This window comes from Haplochromis burtoni, unplaced genomic scaffold (assembly GCF_018398535.1).
Source record: "Haplochromis burtoni strain Fernald_Lab_line unplaced genomic scaffold, NCSU_Asbu1 Contig_318, whole genome shotgun sequence".
NCBI lineage: Eukaryota > Metazoa > Chordata > Actinopteri > Cichliformes > Cichlidae > Haplochromis > Haplochromis burtoni.
This window is the reverse complement of record NW_024582679.1, coordinates 137,265-151,229: the sequence shown is the minus strand read 5'-3', so window position 1 is coordinate 151,229 and position 13,965 is coordinate 137,265. Positions and strand designations below refer to the sequence as shown.

At 38.9% G+C, this 13,965-nt stretch overlaps 1 protein-coding gene across 11 annotated transcripts in view; it reads left to right on the top strand.

Annotated features, from left to right (window-relative positions):
• The window catches only part of nrxn2a (neurexin 2a), a 128,566-nt gene extending 116,393 nt beyond the window's left edge, over positions 1-12,173 (top strand). For 4 of the 11 annotated variants that reach the window (XM_005941410.2, XM_005941409.2, XM_005941407.2 and 1 more), the window contains 5 exons: positions 2,690-2,861; positions 5,016-5,105; positions 6,443-6,771; positions 8,369-8,453; positions 9,599-12,173. In XM_005941410.2, the coding sequence (XP_005941472.1) occupies positions 2,690-2,861; positions 5,016-5,105; positions 6,443-6,771; positions 8,369-8,453; positions 9,599-10,401 (1,479 nt within the window). In that variant the 3' untranslated portion in view covers positions 10,402-12,173. The remainder of the gene's footprint in view (positions 1-2,689; positions 2,862-5,015; positions 5,106-6,442; positions 6,772-8,368; positions 8,454-9,598) is intronic. The other 7 variants (XM_042228326.1, XM_042228325.1, XM_042228329.1 and 4 more) reach the window with 3 other exon arrangements.
• The last annotated feature ends 1,792 nt before the right edge of the window (positions 12,174-13,965 follow it).

Genomic DNA, 13,965 nt, shown 5'->3' with positions numbered 1-13,965 from the left:
TGTGTTTATAGTGGCCAGTTATCCATTCCTTATTTATTCCACAATCATTCAAAAATCTGGCACTCTGCACCCTTGCACATATAAATCTTGAAATATGCTATATTCATGTTGCCGTCTGTATTATCTGTTTGTCTATTCTGTTAAGTACACTGAGAGGAATGAAAAATGCTTTTCCAGGCTGCAGATAAGTTTATTTGTGCTAAAAGTTTTGTATTATGGGGTTCTATAAGGGTCGACTCACAAAATGCTTGCTTCAGCACCACATTGCCTTCAATTTTGTATTTTATCTGGAAAATGCTTTGCCCTGCACACTGAAAAAATGATGCTAAAGGGCAGTGAGTAAAAATGTGATGGGTCATGACCAAGCATCAGTATGTGATAAGTTGGGAGTGAGAATGTGTTGACTAGAATGGCCAAGCTTTTGTTTACAAAAACCGGGGTGCATTAGTGTTGCTTTGCCAACTGTCAAAAGGTGCTTCAGGGCTATTTTGCAATCACTCTCTAAGACTGAGTAAGCAAAATAGGAGCAGCACTTTTTGAAGCCATAAGGACCCCCAGGCAGACTCTTCTGGCCCTGGAGATTTTAATTGTTGTCCAGAGGACACGAGTTGAAATTTGACCTGAGGTCGCACTACCCTGTAGCTGCCTAGTGACTACTCATCAGTTTGCATCATCGGAAGAATATTTAAACTACCGACATCCAAAGTTGTCCATTTAGGTTACAGATAAGTATACAAAGAAAATATAAAGGATAACACTGACAATAAAAAATATAAGGAATTTATAGTAAGTGCGTATCAAAAGGCATTTAAAAGATTTCTCATTTGCCAAAGTGTGTCTTTGTTCTTGAAGGGGTGTACACGTTCTGTGACATTTGTGTGACTTTAACTGTCCAGCTTTTGTTCAGGGATCATAATTCAATTCAATTGCACATATTCACCTGTTCATGAGTTCATGATGGCTTTCAGGTGATTTTAGAAAGCATAAAAAGATAACAATCCTTAAAACTTCTGTACTTAACACCAGCCATGTCAGCAAGAATAATTATTTCAAATTCAAAAGGTTTCTCGAATGGTTTTACATGTGATTAGAGGGTAAGAGCAAAGCACCGAGACAAGTTTTACATCACACCATCAAGGAAGGAAAAGAAGTCTACGTATTTGAATTTTTAGCCTTTGAGTCAGTAATGCAGTACTGGAGGTAGAAGAAAAGGGGAACAATCAGTTATATGAAATGGTGCATGTCAAGGAATAAGCTGTGCAGCTCATTTCTGACAGTAGAGGCAGGGAATCCAATTGCAATGCAAGGCCCACTGTTGAACATATTTACATAATGGCTGTAAGGCCAGTAGATATTGTGCACATCATAGCATGGAAGGCCAGCAGTTTGCAAGATTTTATTCAAATAAAACACAACTCCAGTCATTTTCACTCTTTACCTCGTCTTTCCTCGCTGGTTCAAGGTCTGATACGGTGTAACCAGCTGCAGGAGTCGAGATTGTTTGAATAAGAACCTTCAGATTCTTTTGTCCTTGACTGTAAACATTTGAGATACACATGTTATGGGGTGGGATAAAAGTAGAATATTACTGCATGTGTTATACATATCATAATATCACATTGCATAATCTCTGGTCTACAATGAAATAAGTATGGTCTTTTGATTTATTTCTCCACCTTTTCTACTTACTTACTTACTTACTTCTGTATTAAACCAGCATTAAAGGTTAGTGCGTCCCCCTATAAGTCGAGGGAAAGTGGCCCCGCAGCTTTATGTGTTGTTTCTCACTATGTCTATTATAACCACCTTAGCACTTTGTCCTTGGCTTGCATTTAAAATGACTGCGAGGCAGTGAACGTACAAGGGCCGGACAGGCACAGAGACCCCACAGAGTTTGCTTCCAATGTTTCTTATTAGTACCAAACAAAGGCTAGTTTGAGAAGCAGATTTGACCTTTGAGGAAGGTTGGCAGGAGTAGGTAGAGGCTGACAGGGTGAGAAGTTGGTCAACCAAAAGAGAAACAGCAGGATTCTGTCAAGAGTGATCCACATCAGGAAAGTGGAGCTGGCTGCTGAGGGGAAATGGCACTGAACCCTAAAGAAAGAACTAAACATACTGCCCATGTCACAAAGGATATGGGTTTCCGTTTAAACAAGGTTCCTGGCCTGACAAGCAGATAGATTAAACTTGTCAAGCCATTGTCTCTTTAGTCAGAAAAGTGTGAAAAATATTATAAAAAGATAAACATCACCAATTTAATTAAAACAGTTCTTTTGATGTACAAAGCAAATATCAATATTAAATATAATTTAATAATACACGCCAAACGGCACGCAATCTGCTAAGCTGTAAAATAAATGCATAAATAAATACTAGCAATAATTACTATTTTATCATTCACAACTGACACTGTATTGTTCAACCTGTGTTATATGCTCTTAATAGTGATATCCAGCAGCAGATTGAAGTGGGGCATAATGCCCCCCAGGGCAAATGCCCTAAGGCTCAAAGTACAGGCAGAGGAATACCTCTAAGTAGGGTTAGCCCTTACTTTCATTTATTTTTAAGTGATTGCTCAACATGTTTCACTATCTTGGACTTTCCCCAAACCCATTTGTGGCAATGCTCGCTTTTCCTACCGCATCTGTCATTTGCCTAATGAGTCACGTTCATTCTTGTTTTTGTGCAGGATCAAGGAAACATTGGTGTCATCTTCAATGTGGGGACAGATGACATCACTATTGATGAGCCTGCTGTCATAGTAAATGATGGCAAGTACCATGTTGTACGCTTCACACGCAGTGGTGGCAATGCCACTCTCCAGGTGGACAACCATCCAGTCATTGAGCGTTATCCACCAGGTAAGGTTAACAGGACAAACTTTGGAGTTATTACACGCATAGTAAGACAGCATGAAACTTCTGGATCAGAGAAAAAAGGGTTGCATGTCTGCCTATTTCTGCCTTGGCAGTTTGCCCAGTGGATAATTTTAATTCAGTGTTCCTGCGTGGTTATTTTATCAGTTTATAAGAGATCTATTAAAGTTGCCTCATGCAACTAAAAATTATGTGTTTGTGTAAAAATATAATAGTTTGAAATGAGTAAATCTCCTTAAAGCTGCCTTTTTGAGTTTAGCAATTCAGGTATTTTCATCAGCTGCTGCCGTATTTGCATTTAGTTTGGTAGAGAGGTGGGAAGATGTGAAGTTGTGGCTCAGGTGGGATTCTCTAGACCTTTCTAAATGGTGTAATACTTAAGCCATTCTTGTGCGGCTTAAGTGCTATTTCAGCCCAATATAGCAGTGTTTTAGATGTGAATGTATGAACTGCTAGCCTTAAATTTATATGATAGTGTTGTTTTCAATAAATATTCACTTGACAAATTCTTGCTGACATTCAAAATGTGGCTGTGATCATGCTTGATCATACTTAATCTGTCTGTTGTTAGATACAAAATAGCGTAGATTCACTAAAGGGAGACTGTTATAATGATAAGTTATATAACAGTTTTATTTTATGTGTGGTAACTTATGACAGTGAGTAAAAATCACTCAACTGTGTGCACACAACATATACATGGACCCAAAAAAGAAAAGATACATACATAAAATGATCATAACTGGCTGTGCTTTAACCTGTTCTGAACCAATCTACCAATTAACCTTATTCAGAGCAGGTGCACCAGCTGGCATAGTGGGACACAAACCACATCTTTTCTGTGCCTCCAGCTGGTGTTCAAATCACAGATGCATATAACACGAGGGCACATGCATGCATGCAATTGGGTAATGAAGATGGTGTGCACCTTTATGTCAGCTCCCACTCAGCAATCAGTGATATTTGAAACATTTCACATGGCAATGCATAGAATAGTTAGAAATAGGGAGTGCACATCACACAAGTTTCTTGTGCCTTAAATAGATAACAAATATCATGGAGTATTTTTTTCTGGCAATTTGTTTGAGAAAAAAAAGGCAAACATATTTTAACATCTTCACTATATTACAGCTTACAGTATAACCAGGCACTTAACTGCCTTTTCATTGTTGTGCTGTAATGGTTTACTTTAGATTCTAATAATTATTCATATTTGTATTAATTACAAATTTGTTGAAAATGTTTGCAAATAATAATCTCAACAGAACGTGAATGGAACAAAATAATGTCACAATAATTTACTATCAGTTTTAGTGACCCTGTGGCTGATGATTGATAGAAATTCCTCGGTGCTAGGTCTAAATAAAAATCTGGGCTCTCCTAATGTCTAGAAACAATTCATACTGTAATTACTGTATGTTGCCTGTTCTTGTTTTATTTTAATTTATTTGTTTTGCATTTGCATGTGTTTAAAGGAGAGCTGAAGTCCTGTCTCACCGGGGAACTGTTTGTGTCTCGTTCAAATAAATGAACAAGACAATGAATGAATGAACACCAAAGAGACTTAAAATTGCAACTCCCATAAGCCTTTGATGTTGACATACTGTCACTGCCTTCTGGGAGCTCGAGTAAAAACACTGCATGTATACCATGCGCTGCATTGGAAAAATGCATTTTGGCACTGAAGTGAGCGAGACTTTGGCTCTCTGTGAATGCAATCAAACTCATATGCCCCTACTCTAACTACATGACTTTTTATCACTGTCTAAATGCAACTGTTTTCCTGATTTGATTGGTTGTTTCTTATGAATGAACGTCTGTTTTATAAAGTACATAAAATTATTCGTCTGTAATTGGTAATTACTGAAGACGATGCTTTGCTTGGAAAAAAAAATAGCTAAATAACACTAACTAGAGTAGCACATTATAAATAGCCTAAACGTTGCTCTAATTAGCATTAACAGTGTTACTCATAATAACTAGATAACACTAAGTAAAGCTCAAGTTTCTTTTAACTCACAGCTGAGTTAAAATTGATAACTTGTTAAAAATGTTAGCCGTTATAACTTTGTTTCTAACCATGTGATGTTTCAGCTTGCAGACTTTAACCTTTAATCTGTCTCTCCAAATTCTTTGAAGGACACTATGATAATGAACGACTGGCTATTGCTAGGCAAAGAATCCCATACAGACTTGGTCGGGTAGTTGACGAGTGGCTACTCGATAAAGGTAAAAAATATAATTGATTAATTAATTAATTAACCCTTGAAATAACTAGTAAATAAACTTCCCCCCCTGAGAGGTGCAGTGCCAGAAGACAAGGGTGACAAAGTGCAGGTTACCCAGACGTATACATTTCCATTTTAATTGGAACTTGTACCGGCTATGAATTTTAATGGCCACAGTATAGCTTTAAGCAGAAGAAAATGAGTGTGGAAGCAAACGGATATGGCGTGCTTGCCATTTCTTTTTGTCATCCTTATACCTTGTGGAGAGGCTGCACCTTAACAAAGATTTTAAACTAAATTAACTAAAAGCGCATAACCCTTGTCTAACCCTCTATCATCCCTCTTAACCACTGTGTGTAATTAGATACTGTGTGTAATTATTCTACATAAATATCATTAAAATGCTGTGTAACGTTTTCATTAATACCAGTGAAGCTAACACTGGACATAAGCTGACTAGGCTTTGTTCCTAATAACTGAACCATATTTTAAACCACAGCTTCAGGATGTGTTCACCCCAATGAACCTCTTTCCCTTTTTCTTGTTCCCTGTAATCTTGTGCTGCCTTGCATTGTACTACAACGAGCACATCAGACTCACAAGCTGAATATTTTTTTTTGCTGCAACAAAACAACCCTGACAGGCTGTTAAAGTAGATCACTGTTTGCAGCCATTAACTTTGCTAATAAGTATTCTCCTGAGTTGGGCCCATTACCGCAGCCCTCCTCCTCAGATGTAACACTGCTTATCAGTAAAGGTGCTGACAGCGGTGCTGTTGAATATCATTGCCCCTTTGAGGAGGTAAAACAATTGGACCGTGGGGGAAACCCACGGAAAAGCATATTTTAATGGCCTAATGGCTGATGAAGTCAGTGGGAGGAGGGAGTCAAATTTTTATTGTCATTCGGCTTCAAACTGTCTGATGTGTGGCAAGACTGCCATTTTAGTAGTTACCTGTTAAAAGGAGCCATAAGATACATATCTTCACACCTTCTTTTTTTTCCCCTCTAAAGCTAAGAGACAAATATAAATATCATTTTCCCACAGGCAGCTGCTAACTTATTCAGTGACATTTCAAAATCATAAATAAACATCTAAATAGGCTTTAAGCCTCCTCTTCTTGTATGTGCAAAGTCAAAATTATAAACTTGCTGCTAACCAACATTTCCCATTTTAGAGTTAACATCTAAATAAGCTTTTAAACAAATGAATTACTAAATCCCACCTGGCTCAGATGATGTTCTTGTGCAAAATCTCCCATATGCCGTCTCTGTGTGTGCTCTGCCGTTCTCTCCCCTTTTCCATCATCTCCTTCTCTGTGTTTCTGTCTAACTTTAGGGAGACAGTTGACCATCTTTAACAGCCAGGCAGCCATTAAAATTGGCGGTTCTGACAAAGGGCGACCCTTCCAGGGTCAGATTTCAGGGCTGTATTACAATGGTCTCCAGGTGCTCAAACTGGCAGCGGAAAATGACCCCAGCGTACAGGTGGAGGGGAACCTGCGGCTGGTCGGAGACTCGCTCTCCGTGGTGACCACGGACACCACCTCCGTCACCCCGCTGGCGGTGTCTGATATGTCTACCACGATCATGGAAACGACCACCACGATGGCCACCACCACCACCCGCAGGCAGCGGTCGCCCAGCTTGAGTGAGAGCATCTCAAAGGTCAGCGAGTTTAAAAAGGGGTGCTAATTTGCTGACAACAGGGAGGTAATTAGCTCATAAGGTGAAGGCTGTTGTCTATGTTTCGCAGTAGGAAAAAAGGCCATTTTAAATATGGCTCAATAACAGTGAGTGATTTTTTTTTTAAATTAATTAGCTTTGTAGAAATCTGGAGCTGTGCGTGATTCCCAAAATTACAAATTTATATTTCTGTTCAATTATCAGGTTGCTAATATGTCTAAGCATCCTTAACATTCTCAATCAGCTTTAAAAATGCAAAATCGTGATTAATATAAGAACAAAACTGAGTAATACTTTGGCACTGTCTTTATGTGTGTCACCTTATAAAACATAAATGTTTAAACTTGCACAGGTTTACACATTTGGAGCTTATTTAATCCCCCTGTCATGTTTAGCTTATACTGTAGTTTCTGTTCCATTCATCTTGTATTAATGCACATTTTGAAATTTAACTTGCAGTACTAGAATCTAAGATGACAGTCAACACACAATCACAAAACCAGAGAACACTTCAGAATCCCCAGTTCTTCTCTACATTTGACAATGATAAGCTTATTTTTCAGATTTTTCAGATTTTTAGGCCTTAAAGGGGTTTAGGAACATGAACACACTTTTCCCCTGATCATCATGAAAGGAGTTATGAGATGAAATGAACCACATTTAAGTCTCACACCATGACAAATTTCAGTGTTTCACAGCATCATTAAATTTCTTAGCGCTGCATCAGCTATTACTGAAAGAATTAGGCATATAGAACCTTGTATGGAGTAATGTAATGTATGGGTAAGCTAAAATGCTTCATAAATTCATTAAATAACAGGTTTGATCCAGCATGTTTGATTCTGAATTCACTGCATAACTTACTTTCCATCAAGGTATTAGGATTAGGATAATGATAACATTCTTGCTTAGTGTATTTTTACAATACAGCGGCCACATAAAAACAAAGAATTTGAATGTGATAAATGCTGAAAACCCTTCAAATTGGAGAAATTTCAGTAGTTGGACTTGCCCTGAGGTTTTAAAGAACCCCCACTGCCACTGCCTCTCCTAATAAAACTGCAGAGTGCTCTTTTTGTTCCATTTCTTTTGTCTAGCTATCCTAAAATGGTCTTCTCTATATTTTCAATTTATCAAAGTAATCCATTAGTAAGCCTTCTAATGCCCACTCTGCCCAGAGCCCACTGTGCATCCTGCATCCTCGTTAAATATATGTGAGAATTTTATATGGGTTTTTTGTGCAAATTTGATATAAAAGAATTGTTTAAAACCCAATTCTATAGCATTTATCTCATTGAGAGCCTCCATCGGTGATGTTTTTCCATTGTTTGCACACACATAAAGTCAGCCAATGGGGTAAAGGATAAAAAGCAGCCGCTGATGGGCTCATTTTGAACTTGTAGTCTTACTAGTGTCGCTCCAGGCACAAACACTTAAGCAGTACAGTGCTGCATAGTGCAGATTTTTTTCTCAGACCGGACAGTCAATGTAAAAAAGAGACTGTCTGTGAGCCTGAATGAAGAAAAATGTTTATTGGGTATTTGTTAAAAAAGAAATTGTATTCCCTGTTTGCTTTCAGCCACAGAACTCTGATGATATTTTGGTGGCATCAGCTGAGTGTCCAAGTGATGATGAGGACCTGGAAGAGTGTGAACCGGGAACAGGTGGGTCAATTGGTCCTTATGAAGCGATGGTACTAGGGTGCTTAGATGAGTAATGTTATTTTTACCCAGGAGTGCAGACAAAATGCAGTGCTTTTAGGCAGCCATCATTGTTCTTAAAAAAACAGATCTATCTTCTCAGTTTCATCCAACTATCTTACACTCACACATTGAGTAATTCTGTCAAATAACTGTCATTATTTGGATAGTTATTACAGACTAGCATTAATTTGTTCTCTACCCTGTATTTGTAGCTCACAAAAGTGAATCAAAGACAATCTTTGTGAAGTGTACTTCAGGCATTAAGAGAGTCTGATCGAGTTTGTGACAGAAACAAGCTGTAGAACTTGAGAGTCTGGCCTTATTGTGGGTGCCTTAATTATTAATATGACCTTATCAGAATTGTTTGTTGTTGTCTGGCCCGGCAAAGTGTGACTGAAATAATAATGAAAGAGAACCTATTGGCTGTAAATGTCTGTAGATGTATGTATCTGTAACATCTGTAACTCTGCAGAATGTTATAATCGTATATACAAATACACACACACACAGGAAAATATATTGTTGAGGCATCTAGTAGTAGTGGTTAAAGGTACATCTGTAAGATAGCAAGTGCTTTCAGAAAATCATACTATTTTGTGTGTGATTCATTCATACAATAACCTTTCTGCTCTCTTATCATTCCTCAACCTCTGCCTACAGATGTGCATATCGCAGCATGGCCATTTAAAACTTAATGTTCTTGTGTTTATTATGTGCTCTTCATTCAGCTGCCGCCTCTCACGGGTCATCTTGTATGTTTGTTTCTGCATGTGAGCTCTTTTTTACGCATTTGCTGTATTGCATTATTAAACATTCTTAATCTGCACACCCACACACATATGCATACCTTCCAGACAGCATTATGATGCTTTCGGTTTGCTTTTCTCCTCAGTTGCCAAGCGCTGATGTAAATACCCATGTATTATAGAAATGCAATTACTATAAATAAAATCACTGATAAGCCATCTAATATTAAATTCTTCATTAATAATGTACATAATGAGCAGATTGTGCTTCCGTTCTGATGAGCACAACTGCTCAGCCAGAATTTCAGTGTTAATTCTGCTCTAATTTAGGATCCCCTACCTTTTCTGTTTTCTTTCTAGGAGGTGAATTAGTGTTGCCTATTATAACAGTGGATTCCCTTGAGCCCCCATCCATCGCCACCCGTTACCCCGTCATCCCTCCTCCTCCTACTCTCCTTTCCCCACTTGAAACCACCAAAGAGTCCCTGATACTCCCTCCCCACCCTTCCTGCCCCCCGGACCAGGAGGACTGTGGTGACCCTGTGGAGGTCTCAGCCTTCGGCTCTGGGGAGATGACGGAATCCGATGACGAGGACTTTTACAATAAAAACTCCCCCTTGGTCACTGACAGGACAGTCCTTCCTCCACCCCCTGCCGCTGGTGATGGTGGAGTCCAGAAACCCCGCCCCTTACCTCCTTTTGTTCCCACCACCAACCCTGACCAGCTCCACATTCCTGCAGGCAAAATGAACACCCGTGACCAGGTGCTTCTGCCCCCTGTTCCTCCATCCTCCCGAAACACACCAGGACTAACTTACCCCCCCAATTTTCCCCATGTGCCCACAGCCAACCCCACAGCCTCTGATGATAAGAGCCTGCCTGGTGCCGTGGAGGTGATAAGGGAGTCCAGTAGCACCACGGGGATGGTGGTTGGTATCGTGGCTGCTGCTGCTCTCTGCATTCTTATCCTCCTCTATGCCATGTACAAGTACCGGAACCGGGATGAGGGCTCCTACCAGACAGACCAGAGCCACAATTTTGCCAACAATTCCACTGCGGAGGGCAACGGAGCAGTGGTCAAAGACAAAAACACAGCGACAGCCTCTGTGGCAAAGGCCATCACAAAGGGTAAAAAGAACAAAGACAAAGAATACTACGTCTGAAATCACAGGAGAGTAGGCAAGTGTGGACTGAGACAAGAGGATGAGAGAGGATGCTTTCCTTTCGCGCCCCAATATTGTCAGGTCGACTATCAGAAAAATTCCACAAAAGAAAAAAAACAAAAGAAACAACAACTGCGCAAAGCAATTGTGTCCTGCTTTTACATTTTTCTCAAAAGTCAAGGTTGCCCAGTTCCTATTAATGATAAATTCTTATCTACGGCACAAGATCTGACTCATCCTCTGTATCACAATGTGCACTCAGTCTGCATTCACCAATTCCTTATTAGTGTATCATTTTTTTATGTTTTTAACAAGCTCGAAGGAGGCATATCCACTTTGGCTTTGTATATAGCATGGATATGGCACCGTGAAGAAAGTGCTGAAAAACATCTGGTTTCTTTGTACTTCTTTGTAATGCCCTATCTCAAGTCTCAATGTCCCCATTATGATGTATGAGGCTGAACAGCCCAGCTATTGAATTTTGATGGTAGATGAACAGAGAGCACAACAGTCATCCTGGCTACACTCGAACAGAAGGCCTTCATTTGGATAAGACATCATGTCTGCAGTCTACATGTTATTTCATGTGATTTTAAAACTCCCCACTCACTCTGCCTCTATCCACAAGAGATGGTACCGTGTTGCTGATGGCTTATCGTAAAGTAAATGAAGCAAGATATTTAGCCCTCCTGGTGAAAAAAGGAATTTTCAAATCCTTCTCCATATTCTGGCCAGTGAACCTTACAGTATGATGGCTCAGAAAGAGAATTAATATCAGATATTGCAGTCAATGTGCCATGCCATTCCAGGTAGGGATGATTGTGAGCCAGTCATTCTACACCAGTGAAGGTATTTATCCGTGAACACTGCTTGTATGTACATATAGTGGTTAGCAGATTGAAAAAGCATCGTGTACGTAGGGAAGGTATAAAGAAGAATAATCATGCGAGATGCTATGCTTGGCTCGCCCCCGCAACACAGCTTTTCATGACAACTTCAAAACTGTTTCAGCCCGAACTTTACAGGAATTTTCAAGAGCTCAGAATCACATTTGAGAGTGTTTTCTGATTGCTTCTTGGAAAGAGGAAACCAACACACCTCACCAGATGCTGGCTCGCTCATAATGTTTTCTTTGTTCTTAACTGTCTTGGGATAATTCAGAAGCACACAGAAAATGTAAACATATCTTTGAAGCATAGATATTCCTTGTAAAGCAGCCAAACATGTATTGTTTTTTTTTTTCTATCGGTTATTAAATGACTATTCTACGAGATGAATAATTGAAGATTTGTGAATTGTATTGATATTTCTCTGATATTTCAATGTATCTTGTTACCACTCCTCTTAACACGTTATATTTTAGATTGCCTTTTACTCAAATCCGGACTAAAAGCACACTTTTTCCTCTGATAGCTGCAAATATCTTTTGGGTTTTTTGGGGGGGATTATTTACGGTACAGATTATGCAGAGAAAACACAAGGGTGGAACAAACAAATGTTTTGTTTTGTTGCATTGTGCATTTTATATGTGCTAAATCTGTTACTCAATGGATCTGATAATATAAAGCCATTTTCTCTGTTGAGTTATTTATTCATGCTCTGTGATTTCGTTCTTTTTTTTATGAAAGTGCCATTCGACATGAGCTGCTCAGTGCTCAGAAAATATACCATTCCTCACTCATTGCTATTGTATAGTGTTCATGTGAAATGGATCTTAATATGTGTACAGAACGTGGATAAAGATGAAAATACACTTGATTATATACTTTGTACACAACTGTGTTGTGTGTTGCTTCTTAGAAGTTCCCTAAAATAATTAACTTTATTTGACTTTTCTTCTTGGATGCAACATTGTGGGTGAGCACAATGAAAAGAATGTAGTTTTTAGGTCAGGACAGTTCGGCTTCATGGTGTGGTAAACGGCGTGACCCTTGTTCTTGCATGCTTCTGCAACAGCTGTGGGTGTGCAGTCCCTGCAAACAGACAAAGTTAATATAGTAGTAAAATAAAACTAACTAAATTTCAAATAAGAAACTGACATTTTCAGAGGGTAAAAAAAAGACTTTGAATATAAAAAATACAGTCAGTCTTTTTGTTTTAGTAGTTTTCAAGTTGGTCTCACTTTTTCAATTAGCAAATCGTAGCAAATGCGTTTATAGTGCTAAATATATAAATGCAAATAAAATGTAAAGTAATCAAAACTAAACTGAAAGTAAACATTTTAAACAATAAAACAAATCTTTAGCACTGAAAACTGCAAAGTAAGTAAAAATAAGCCAAAGAGAAAATAACTTTTTAACTCTATATTAATAAAAGCTATGAAAATAACACGGCTATGATAACCTTGGTACAGATGCTGACATGTTTGTGAATGTTATACCTCAGAAATGTCTTATGAAAATTTGGTAAATTTAGCACAAATATTCCCTTGGCCTCAATGATGAACTGAATAAAGATTGTTGGTCAGAGGTAAAAGTCACTGTGACCGTACCCAGTCCCATAATAGTGATTTACTCTACTTAATTTTATGAGAACACCTGGAAGAAATATCATCACATCTGGCCCAAACATCCACCGGGACTCAAGGATCAACCATGCAGTGGCCAAAGATCACTATGACCTCATAAAATATGCTTTTGGCCACAACTTAAGAGTTCCTTTACCGAGTAACAGAAGATTTCAAACAAATGTTTAATATTGTAAAGTGATGGCATCTTAAAACAGAAAGGTCAACAGTAAAATTCACTGTGGCATCATAATGTTCTGTAAAACATCATAACTCAGGAGTAGGAGGTTTGTTTGTGTGTGTGTGTGTGTGTGTGTGTGTGTGTGTGTGTGTGTGTGTGTGTGTGTGTGTGTGTGTGTGTGTGTTTGACCGTGTATGTGTGTGCTTCTAAGTTCAATAAGAGGACAGATGCAGAAGCAAACGTAAGGTAAGCTAGGGTAAACCTTAATGAAATTTACTGGAGAAGAATAACAAAAGGTGCTTCAGGGTTATTCAGGCAGGCAAACAAAAAAATAATTCAAACAGAGAAGAAAAATTAGATTTATCCAGAAGAGGGGGGGTTCATATTCCAATGAAACAATGAAGAAACACAAGGAGACATGCAGAGAGAAGCAAGAACACAGGAAGGTGCACAGATGAATGGACAGAGGGAGAAACAAAAGGGTAAATACAGCAAGGTAACTGGGAACAGGTGGAAACAATGAGAGAACCACAGGAGTGTGAACCACATCCAGATATGAAAGGCACGCAAGAAAAGTAACTATCAGATTGACACAGGGAGCGACAGGAAAAAGTGACAAAGAAATTAATACAAAGGGCAAACAGGGTGGAAAGAAAAACAGACTAAAAAGAGAAGAAACATCAGAACAATGACTGGAACACTCCAAAAGTTGATTCTGTTCATTTGGACGTAGCGTTTTATGGGAGAAACATTTCGTCACTCATCCAAGTGACTTCTTCAGGCTCAGCTGGCTGCAGGTTTCGCCAACCTACTCCACGCTCAAACCAGCGTTCCTCCCTGTCCAGGATGTGCACATCCTCATCATTGAAAGAGTGTC